The sequence below is a fragment of the Canis lupus genome, chromosome 24 (genome assembly GCF_011100685.1).
Source record: "Canis lupus familiaris isolate Mischka breed German Shepherd chromosome 24, alternate assembly UU_Cfam_GSD_1.0, whole genome shotgun sequence".
Classification (NCBI taxonomy): domain Eukaryota; kingdom Metazoa; phylum Chordata; class Mammalia; order Carnivora; family Canidae; genus Canis; species Canis lupus.
In genome coordinates this window covers 32453228-32464943 of record NC_049245.1, presented here as the reverse complement: position 1 = coordinate 32464943, position 11716 = coordinate 32453228, and the positions used below count along the sequence as shown (strand labels likewise).

Here is an 11716-nt window from a genome sequence, read left to right as displayed (position 1 = left end):
TTATGGCCTAGGTGGGAATGACTGAGAGGGAAGAGAAATTCATTCCATCCAGCTTGGTGTAGGAACTCCAGGGAAAGGGGCTGGTTTTCCATCCAGGTCTTTGAATGGTGTGCTCTCTGGCCAGGCAGGGAGTGGGCCCCAGCTGGAGGGCAAGGTCTGAGGGGGAGATTTTACTATCTCTGGAAACAAAAGGACTTTTGTGTGTCATGATATCTGGGTGTGGTGGGGTGGAGAGAGAGGAAATGGTTTATGGGAATGAGAATGAGATCCTCCAGGGATGTGGAGGAGAGAGAGACGGATAGGCTCAATGGAGTGATAAAAAGAGAAAAAGACAGGCCCAGAGGACATTTCCCTCGGGCCAACTTTGATTTTGCACTCGCAGTCCTGGCCCTCAGAAAGGGTATGTCTGGGCCTGAGCTCTGACCTGGGTGCTGCTGGCACAAGCTGTGTAGCTATCAGTAGATCACACCCCTCTGCTGAGCCTCAGTATACCCATCTGTAAAAGGGGAACCTGAGCCCTGGAGTAGCCCCAGTAACATGCAGTGGGAATGGTCTGTCTACAAGTCAATTTAAATTATTATTTTTTTAAAAGCTTGGGCCTGAAATGTTCTCAACTCAGGGAACAAACCACAAGTCCTCCACGTTTGGCTGTTAGTGGATAAAGGAAAGTGGGTTTCAGGCTAAAGATTGCTTAATAAATACCCTTCACTGGTTGGACAAAGACTTGTGGGTTTGGGACCTGAGAGTCATAAAACTGCTGTCACCCTACAGCTCCATCCAGCTCTGACTCTGAGCACCTAGTCAATGAAAGAGACAAGCCTCTTTCCCGGAAGCCAGAGAGAAGAAAGCTGTAAGAAGAAAGACAGAAGGCCAGGAGGTTATTTTCTTCTGGCACATGCTGACATTTCGGGAATGGAAGGAACCAGGAAGGAAAAATTCAGATCGGTGGTGTGAGCCCAATAAAGTCCTTTAAAAAAAAAACAATTATTCTTTCACCTGGTCTTTGGGGAAGAAGTCTTTGGGGGAGGGCCAGAGGCACCACCGGGGCCCAGGGAAAATTTAAAACCACAGAAGCCTATTGGATTTGAGTCCAGAGAAGCACATGTTGCTACTGCAGGTACCTTGGTAACTCGGAGGGCAAGCAGAACATGGCCTCCCCATCTTGTATGGTGCCTCGCCGATCCAGTTCCCCCTGGAAGAGAAAAGATGCCAAGGAGACAGGGACAGAGGAGAGTTAATGTGGGCAACCTTCATATAGGTTTCCAAATCTCAGCACCGCCGCTGACTGGCTATGTGACCTTGGGCAAGTCACGTCTGCAAGCCTCGGTTTCTTCAGCTGTAAAACCATGAGAAGACTCCCCTGTCTCACAGGGAGGAGGCAAAGATCAAATAATGAAGCCGTGTGTGTGGGCACCTAGCACCGTGCCTGGCAAATACCTGACTCTTCAGTAAGTATTGATCTTCTTATTCCCTCCACCCTCCCTCCCATCCCCGACTCAGGCAGCTCTGAGATCTGGTCCTAGGTTTTGCCACCAGCCAGCTGGTGACAAAATAAGCCACCTTATTTCTTCTGAATAAAATAAATGAAATGGTATCCACAAAAATGATGTGCAAACGCTTTAGACCTCACAGAAGTGTTGTGTACAAATAGGAGTTAGAATAATCAGATGCTGAGTATAATCCGATCATGGGGGCACATGCCATGAAGACTTGTCATGGCCACCACTGCCCATTTTCTTGATGGCCAGATCCCAATTCCATCCTCCCTGCTCCTGAGTTAGTCCTCTCAACAGACTGTGGCCTTTTAGGGGAAGTAGGGTAGAGAGTCATGGCTTAATAGTTACAGACCTTCTCTTTGGGGTGATGGAATAGTTCTGGAAGCAGGTAGTGGTAATGGTTGCACAAAACGATGAATTGCCACCGAGGTGTACCCTTCTAAATGATTAAAGTGGCAAATTTTATGTTATAAATATTTCATATCTATATGCATAATGAAAACAGATTAATAATCTAATATACCAAAACCCATTGAGTTGTACACATCAAATGGGTGAGTGGTATGGGATGTGAATTACACCTCAAGAAAGCTATTAAAAACAAACAAACCACCTTCATCACATTCTTCTGCTCAAAAACTTTTAGTGGCTTCCCCTTACCTGTGCAAGGAATGGCAAATTTCTTCAGGTAAAGGGCCAGATAGCAAACATGTTAGGTTTTGTGAGCCGGATATCTCTATTGCATTGAAAGCAGCATCGGATAGCATGTAAATGAATGGCATGGCTGTGTTTCAATAAAACTTTATTTACTAAAACAAGCAGCTGGTGAGGTTTTGGCCATGGGTCCTAGTTTGCTGATCTCCCTACTTACAGAAGCACATCTGTAGCTTTTGGTCAGTCATTCTAGACTGCTCTAGCAGCCGTGGATCCTGTTCACATAGCCCACCTTTCCACATCTCTCTTCTCTGTCCCAGTGCACAGATTTTTCTTTTTCTCCCTCCTCTTCTCAAGGCCTAAAATCATCTCCAAAACTCATGTTCATGGCTGCCTGGTAATCTCACCACCAGCCTGTAGTGTTATCTTTGCAAGTCCAGGGTCTTCTTTTCTCACACTTCATATGAACACTCTTTATGGGCAGATATGGAATCTTTTTTTTTTCTCTAAAAGTGGTTGTTGAATGATTGTAAGTAAACTCAGCCAAAGTCCTTAGAAAAGTATGCATTTCTGGTTTTATAAGGGGTTCATTCACTTATTCATTCAACAAACACTTCCAGAGCATCTTTTGGGCTTCAGGATTTGTGCCAGATGCTGTGAGTGCAGTTTTCAAAAGGTGCTCCCAGAAATTTGAGGGCAGGGAAGATGGGAAGTGGAAATATCTGGGGGGTAATGGAATAAAAGTCATTCTTTTTTTGTTCAACTTAACCACTTGGAAAAAAGTTTTGCTTAAAAAGGGGGGGGGGGGGGCGGGGGCGGAGATCCCTGTAGTAAAAGGATATAGGAATGAATCAGATCTATTTCCCACCCTTAAATAGTTCCTAACCCAGTTATAACAACAGCCACCATTTATTCAGCACGTACTATGGGCTGAATAAATGTACAGTGACTATGTACAGTGATCCTCTGTGAGACAGGTAGGATTAGCCCTATTTTAAAAGAGGAAACCGAGGTCCAGAGAGATGAAACGTCTTATCCAAAGTCCTTATACGCACATGGGAGAGCTGGACATCACACCCAGATCTGGTCATAGCAGTAAGCAACAGCATGTTATCATGAGCCTGGGGGTGTTACCTGGGTCAGATCACTTCTCTTAACAATTCAGTGAGTAGGTACTATTTTATTCCCATTTTCCAAATGAAGAAACAGGCATGGAGAATTTAAATCACAAATTTGAACCTTAACAGTCTTGCTCCAGAGCATGAAAATCTTAACAACTATAGTGTTGATACTCAATGCTGCAAAAATTCAATGTATCCTCAAATTGGAACAGCCTCGTAAGCTATTTGTAACAAAGTTTGCTTTGTATTTTTGTATCTGATAAAGCTGGGCTGATACTTTTTATTTTTTTATTTTTATTTTTTAATTTTTATTTATTTATGATAGTCACACACAGAGAGAGAGAGAGAGGCAGAGACAAAGAGGGAGAAGCAGGCTCCATGCACTGGGAGCCCGATGTGGGATTTGATCCCGGGTCTCCAGGATTGAGCCCTGGGCCAAAGGCAGGCGCCAAACCGCTGCGCCATCCAGGGATCCCATACTTTTTAATAGATATCACCATTAACAAGTAAATAGCTTGAGAATCTGTGTTCAAGCTACCAGTGACTTCTAGAGCATCCGAATAGTATAGTAGACAGAACACAGACTAGAAATCAAGACTTGTGTTTCAAACAGCTCTGCTACCTCCTGGCTCTGTGACTTTTATATATTACCTAACCTCTCTGATCGTCAGTTTCTTGCTCTTAAAAAAAGAAAACATTTTCCCAGTACCCCTCCTTCTTTCCTTCCTTCTTTCTCTTTCATCTCTTCAATGAGATAAGGAGGCAAAAATATTTTGTAAGTAGCTGAAAGGCTACTTGAGAGTAAAAGGTGGTTATCAGTATGTAAACTTGAAATTCTAAATATCATGTTTACATAGAACTTTTCTTATTTTTATATGAGAATCAGTAATGTTGGCAAATTTGTGTGTTGTACGTTGGATGGGAACTCCCATCCCTCTTTCTCCATGTTTCCAAGAGACTTGCATACAAAGGCCACTCATAACCTCTCTCCCACCAAGCTGATTGGGGAGCCTAGAGGGAGGAGCTGAGCACACTCATTCTATCCTTCCTTTCTTTCCTTTGGGATGTGCCTGGCTGCAGGGAGCCTGTGTTCTTTGTTGCCCCACTTCCTGTGATGAGCTTAGAGGAGCTACCTACACTTGTTGGGAGAGGACTGTGGTTGTCAGGTGTTGCCAGTCAATGGGTGTGCAGCTCTAATTCGAGAGCGAGATATTTGCCAACTCGCTTGTCTAGACATCTAAACCACATTCTCTACTGTTAACTTCATCAGCGAGGCTACGTGTCCACCTGACCTGGTCCTGTCTATCTTCCAGTCACTTTTGGCAATAGAAAAGGAAATTAGAGAATTGGGGGGGGTGGGGGAGTAAAGAAAAATAATTATTCATTGACTCTAAAACTACCAGACTGTGGGACGCCTGAGTGGCTCAGTGTTTGAGCACCTGCCTTTGACTCAGGGCGTGATCCCAGATTTGAGTCCCACGTCGGGCTCCCTGCATGGAGCCTGCTTCTCCCTCTGCCTGTGTCTCTGCCTCTCTCTCTGTGTGTCTCTCGTGAATGAATAAATGAATGAATGAATGAATAAATAAATAAATATTAAAAAACAATTGTATGGTATCGAGTTTACTTAGAAGGGAAGAAGGCACGGTGTCCTGGGCTTTTTTCCTTCTCTTGGAATTCTGTTCATTGCACTCAGGGTCCACCTCCTGCCCCTCAGCCCCATCTCAGTGCTGTACTTACTTAATGGCATAGTTGCAGACCAAGTACACCGCCTGATGCCAGGTGTTGCCCCAGACGTTGATACTACCACAGGTGTGGATGGCACAGCCTAGCCGATTGGAGGAAGCCCACACCATCTGAGGAAGGACAATGACAGGGGAGGCTTTGAGATGGACTCGGGGTGGGGGCCCAGGTTCCTTGGGGCTGAGAGGCCCCTGGACATGGTTCAGGGTGGATGCATTAGGTGAGGTCTTCCCGTGGGAGACAATCTGCCTGTCCCAATGTTCCTGGAGACACATTGTGCTATAATGTTTCTCAAGCTTTTTTTTTTTTTCTTTTTTTCTTTTTTTTAATTTATTTTACTACAACCCACCAGTAAGGAATAAATTTTGAATTGTTACTCAGCATACAACACGTAGGCACTTGGGACAAAAGTTCTGTGAACCAACATTTAATCTTTTCACATGCGATCTATGCTCTTATTTTCTGTACTGTTCTATTCATTTTCTTTCTTTTTTCCCTAGCAACTACCATTTGAAGATCATTATTGTGTTAGAGGTTAAAACACAAACTTTGGAGTTAAACAGGCTTGGGTCAGAACCTCAATATCACTAGTGTGTGACTTTGGCCAAGTCACTTAACCATGCCGTGCCTCAGTTTCTTCTTTGGTAAAACGAAGGTAATAATTTTAGGAAGAACATTTGGTTTAGGCCTCACATTTCCTAGAGGGTCTCCAATGTAGATTTCTGACATTAACTCTGAATGAATCACAGAGAGATGGACAGACCAAAAGAAAATATTTGTCCTACAATGGGAAGGTTTGGTCCCATTTCCTGCAACATTATATTGCATTATATTTTTATGTGTAACAAGTGGTAACATATTCAATATTAGTACTCAAAATATAGTACAGTTTTTGTTCTCTTATTTTAGCATTTCTTTTCTTCTTTTTTTTTTTTTTAAGATACTGGGATCCTAGGGGTACCTGGGTGGCTCAGCTGATTAAGCATTCAACTCTTTTTTCTTTAAGATTTTATATTTTATTTATTTATTTGAGGGAGTGAGAGTGAGAGAGCACACATGCAGGGGTGAGGGGCAAAGGGAGAAGCAGACTCCCCGCTGAGCCCCTGTGGGGCTTGATCCCAGGATCCCAGGATCCCAGCCTAAGCCAAAAGCAGGTGCCTAGCTGACTGAGCCACCGAGGCACTCAAGTGTTTGAGTCTTGATCTCAGCTCAGATCTTGATCTCAGGGTTGTGAGTTCAGGCCCTGTGTTGGGCTCCACACTAGGTGTGGAACCTACTTAAAAATGATAATAAGGAGGAGAAGATAGTAGGATCCTTAGAAGACAGAAAATACTAGAAAATAGGTTTGGACCTACTGAATTCAAAAGCATTCTTGAACTTGTCAGATCACACATCTCCATTTTGGTGGTCAAACTATCTGGTGAGCCCACCCAAGACACTCAGATCCAGTCAGCTCAACTCAATATACACACAACTTTCCAGGAATACACTTATCATATGGAAGGAAGTCCCTAGGGCTTGTATGTTCTATAATTTCTGTTCCATCACATTCTTTTTCTTCTAAGCTACCAGGATTTGTTCTCCCTCAGCCCTCAGTCCCGACAAAGTGGTACCTGGGTATAGTGGGAGCAGACAGGGCCACTGCACCGCCAGGGGCAGTGCGGCTGACAGTCCCTGGGGGCCGGAAATGAGTAATGGCGCCTTTCCTCAGACCAAGACTTCACGAGATCCACCACCGAGCGGTACCTGGGGAGGCAGAGAAGATGGAAGATGCTGGCTGAGGAACGGAGAAGCTGCTCTGCCACCACCTTGCTTGGGGACTTTGTTGAGTGACCAAGAGAAGGAAGGGCAGAAGGTCACTCACCGGCCAGAATGGATGGAGAGGTTCTGGCCCACGTATCTCATCAGCTGTGAGGGCCCATGGGCCCAGATGCACTGGGTGGCCCAGGCCTCGGCAGACCTGGCCAGCCGCTCGTCCCAGACCTGGGGAAAGAAAGGCCATGAAATTCCCCAGGAGGGACATCACCAACATCCCAGCAGTATCCAAAGATGCGCATTTCCCTGGTGCCACTAACTCCATCTCTTCGGAACCCTGCACCAAATCCACTGGACAAATTAGGAAACTGAGTCGGAAACAGCAAGTCCTCACCAGAGCCAAGACCCACACCCAGACCTCTGACTCCTCTTCCAGCAACCTTCCCCCTCCACAACTGGACCTCAAGCTGGAGGTTCTCTGCTCTGAGCAGGTCCGGGGCTATTTGTCCATGAGTTAGCAGTCCCTACAAGTGGCTGAGCCCAGGGTGATGGGGACGGAACTGGCTTTTTATTTTATTTATTGTATTCTTAAAACATATTTATTTTAACATTAAATATTCAAATTCAAAATGTTTTTTTCTGCATAGTGAAAACATGCACAAATATAATATATGAGATACCCAAAGGAGGAAAAGTGGAAAGTCTCTCATCTCAATCCTATACTTGTTCCTCCAGCCATCCTGCTCCTTAGAGGCAACCATCACTGTGATTCCTGGCATCCTCTTCCAGAAATATTCTATACCTGTACAAGTATATATACACACAAGTGTGTGTGTGTGTATATATATAATTAATAAATATATATAATTGTATATACATATATAAAATATTTATATATTTATAATATTTATATTATACACACACACACACACACACACACACACACACACACAAATGACAGCTGGCCAAACTGTCTATCTGACCCCTTGCTGTTTTCACTCAATCAAACAGGTTATCTTATCTTAGTGGTTATCCCACATCAGCACATAGAGAATGCCCTCCTCATCTCTCCTAACAGCTTCATAATTTTCCAATGTGTGAATGCCCCAAGTTTTATAATTTGAAAAAGCATCACTTTAAAAAAATACCAATTTCCTTCCACTCTGACTTCCTGGGATTTTCAGAGATATGAGTCATGCATTCATTTTATTTGTTCATTCAGCAAATATTGAACAATATTTCTAGGCACCCAGGACTCACAGTCTAGTAAAGATGAGACATTAAGCAATCATTACAATCCTGGTGGGTGTGAAAATGTGAAACAGGGGACTGGAACTTTTGGGGACGCTGTGGGAGAAAAAGGGCTCCTTGAGCAAAGGGTACTTAGTCAGATGCCTGTCCTGCAGGCAGAAGCCAGCTAGCCAAGAAGACACAGGGATACCAAGGAACAGGTCCAAACATGTCCTCAGGGTTGTCCGATTCACAGTCTTAGGAAAAGCGAAGGAATATTTTCTTTATGCAACAAAGGGGTAAACTGAGGCAAGGGGTATGCTAACATCAAATCCACATTCATTGGCCCTACTGGGATCCATGGTGAGATATTTAACTCTCTCTGTTCTACCACACATGTTCTAATTAAACACTTACTAGGATGAGTGCCTTGCATGCACAGTAAATGTGTCACTGTTTGAAAAATGAAGGACCTTCCACGTGCCAGTCACTGTGCTAATAAATGAATGAGTCTTTCAATGAACAAATTAATAACCCCCACCTCCAGCTGCCTGCCATCCTGGCTCCTATCCCCACCCCTCTCCAACATCTAATTCCTACTTGACATTATGTTACCCATATCTTAACACCTTATTCCTGTTTGACATTATATTACCCATATCTTGTGTTGTGGATATTTGTTTTTTATCGTGTCCCTGAAGGAAGACACTTGTTCATCCTGTTCTCAGCAGTGTCCACAAGGCTTAGCATGGTACCTGGCTCTGAGCAGCAGCTAGCACACAAGTGAATAGACACATTGTAAAAGCATAGGAATTTTCAGGCTGTAGCATGTATTTGTCTTGGAGGGGGGTGGACTGGCAACCTCTTTCCCTAAAGAAATCTGTGGGTGGGCTAGAAGCCTATCTCTCCAGGTTGGTCTGGGACAAAGGTCCTAGGGGAGGAACTGCGATAAAGAGAAAGGTCCCCTCTTCCATGCCAGAGTCTGACTTCTGGGGGATTGGGGTGACAGCCTCTGGCCCTGCCTCTTTAAGGAAACACATCTCAGCTTTTTCAGCTGGTCACTTGCAGGTTTTCCTCTGCTTGAGACCTTCAGGTGCGAGTCCCCACCACCAGTCCCCAAACTCTGCCTCCTAGAGGCAATCATCACTGTGATAACTGGCATCCTCTTCCTGTCTGTGTGTCCATCAGACCCTAAAGCAAAGAGACAATTGCACAGAAAGCTCCAGCCACCCACCCTGCAGGTCTCTAGCAGGAAGCCAAAACCCTGGGGTGGAGTATCGTGTCTGTTAAGACCACAATCTTAGTGTATGTGCTGCTGAAGCAAGCACTAAGACCACAATCATTAGCAGCAGGCAGACCTGGATTAGAATCCCAGTTGGATGACCTTTGGCAAATTAATTCTCTGTATCTCAATTTCTTTATTGGAAAATGGAGATGATAATCCCCATCTTGAAGGAAGAGGAGTCCCCTCAGGGTTGTGTGTAGGTTATGGGTAGGCACACAGTAGGTGCTCCATACGTAGCAGTTAGCTGACCCTGCTTCCCAAGAGGACCTGTGCAACTGCTTTAGTTTTCTCATCCATTAAATGCGTAGATCAATTCCTGCCCTTTCCTCAGGACACAGACCCCCAGATGCTGGCCGGTGGGGCCAGGCTGGTGATGGTCCAGCCCTTCCAGAACACACTGGGTTGACCGGCAGTTGCTAGAAAGGGCGCAGGGGAGGGCATGGGAACTCACCATATACTCCATGTTGGCCGCAGGTGGGTGCACACTGGCCCGGATGTGGTTGTGATAATCCAGTAAGGCACTCATGTCCCCAGCAGAGATGTGGCGCTTCCGCCGGTACCGGGGCACCCCCAGGCCACTCAGAGGCCACACAGCTGTGCCCTCGGTCTGGGCCAGTGCCAGGGTGGCATTGGGCATCAAGGCATTCACTGTCTGGCCTCCCCAGAAGAGTAGGCCTGCCAGGCCCACGGTGCTGGGCAGCAGGGGCATAGCTGGCTGGAAGGGTCACACGTCACCTGGTGCAGTCAGAGTCGGCTGCCTGGAGGGGGTGGGCATGAGGGCACCAAACCCTGAGTGTTCTCCAGCACTGCCACCCCGATGATGCCAACCCCTGGGAACTTGGCAAAGATCTCCCGACTCAGCTCTAGTCCTGGTGCCCAACACCCTGTCCTTCCTGCCCCAGTGGACTCAGTGTATTGAGGGATGGAAGGAAATGCCCGGATGGTAGCTAATCCTGATCGGGCCATGTGATGCAGATGGCACTACCACTTCAAAGCCAGGGCTCCATCCCACCAGTCCAGGAGACGGACACCAGTCCTCTCCAGCCTGGACACCCTCTTCACCAATCCTGCCCCAAGTGGGCTCCATCGATGCCCTCAGCAGCGCAGGGCCAACAGTCCCCGGGGCATCATGCGGCGGGACCCTCTCGTCTTTGAGGTGCTGCATTTTTGAGGTTGAGAGTGAGACACAGGAAGAACCAGATGGCAGAGGATGAGAGAGGAAGAGAAAAAGAGAAGCAGAGAGGAAGAAAATGAGAGAGACCAAAAAGGCATCTGGAAAAAAAAGGTACAGAGAACAGGGATGAAGGACATTGGAAGGTGGAAAGATAAGGCGTGGATGGGACACGGTGAGGAGGGAAAGAGAAAGAGCATGGGAGAGACGGAAGCAGAGGGAAGGAGAGAGAAAGACAGGGGGAAAGACAGGGGAAGGAAGAACAGAGAAGACAGAGGGAGAGATGGAGTTAAGGAGAAGAGAGCCAGAGAGGGGAGCGCGGGAGACCGGGCGGCAGCCTCCCCGGGGCGCGTACCCAGGCCGGGCAGCCCAGGCGGGTGGCAGCAGGCGCCGAGGACGCAGGGACCTCTGTAGACACCCTGGCCCGCCTGGCAGCTCAGCGACTTTAATGGTCCCCTGGGAGCTGATGGCATCTGACGTCCGGGCCCCGCAGCCCCCTCCCCTTCCAGCCGGGCCAGACTGGGACAGGAGGCTCCGCCTGCCCGGTTGTGGGCTTTTCCCTCCCTCCTTCTGGCGCCTGGGCTGCTCCTGCTTCCACCGGGGTGTCGGGGTGTCGGGGGCTGGGGCCCAGCTGCTGCTCCGGGTAGGGATGGGACAGTGGCAGGGACTCCGGGGGGAAATGCCACCCCTCACCTCGGACACTCCAGATGCGGAGGCTTTTCTTTGCCTTCCAGACCCCAGCACTGGGGAGAGTATTCTCGGACTGCTTTCCCTACAAAGCCGACCAGCCTCAGAGCAGGCAATTAACTTGACCCCGCCTGATGAGCACCTACTATGTGCCAGGCCTGGGCTGAGCGCTTTGCGCATACAAGCTCAGCCAGCCCTGAGAAGCAGATACTATAGCTCCCCATTTCACAGATGAAGAAACTGGGCCTGAGAGGTGAAGGGACACACCCCAAGTCAAGCCAGTGTGTCTGCGATTCAAATTCAAGTGTGACCCCAGGACCCTGTTAGTATGTAAAAAGGATGCTACTTTTGTAACCAAACCAATATCAATGCAAAGGGGAAAAGCCTAGGAGGGTATTGACCACCATGCTGCTCTAACATAGCATTAGGCAGCTTCATTTATTAAGCGACGGCTCTGGGTTCAAGTCCTCATTTCACTCACTAACTGGATGTCCTTGAGCAAGTCAGTCAATCATTTTGTACCTCATCTGTAAAATAGGGGTAGTGATGGTACTTACCTTATAGCATTGTCATGAGG

General features: G+C 46.9%; 1 protein-coding gene across 1 annotated transcript; it reads right to left on the bottom strand.

The window, feature by feature from the left end:
* On the bottom strand, window positions 1-10002 carry R3HDML (R3H domain containing like). Its single transcript, XM_038572400.1, has 5 exons — window positions 9733-10002; window positions 6876-6994; window positions 6625-6757; window positions 5009-5124; window positions 1-1192 (listed from the first exon to the last, which is right to left on the bottom strand). The coding sequence occupies exons 1-5, from the start codon at window positions 9988-9990 to the stop codon at window positions 1060-1062; spliced, it is 759 nt and encodes a 252-aa protein (XP_038428328.1). The 5' UTR covers window positions 9991-10002; the 3' UTR covers window positions 1-1059.
* Between the last annotated feature and the right edge of the window lie 1714 nt (window positions 10003-11716).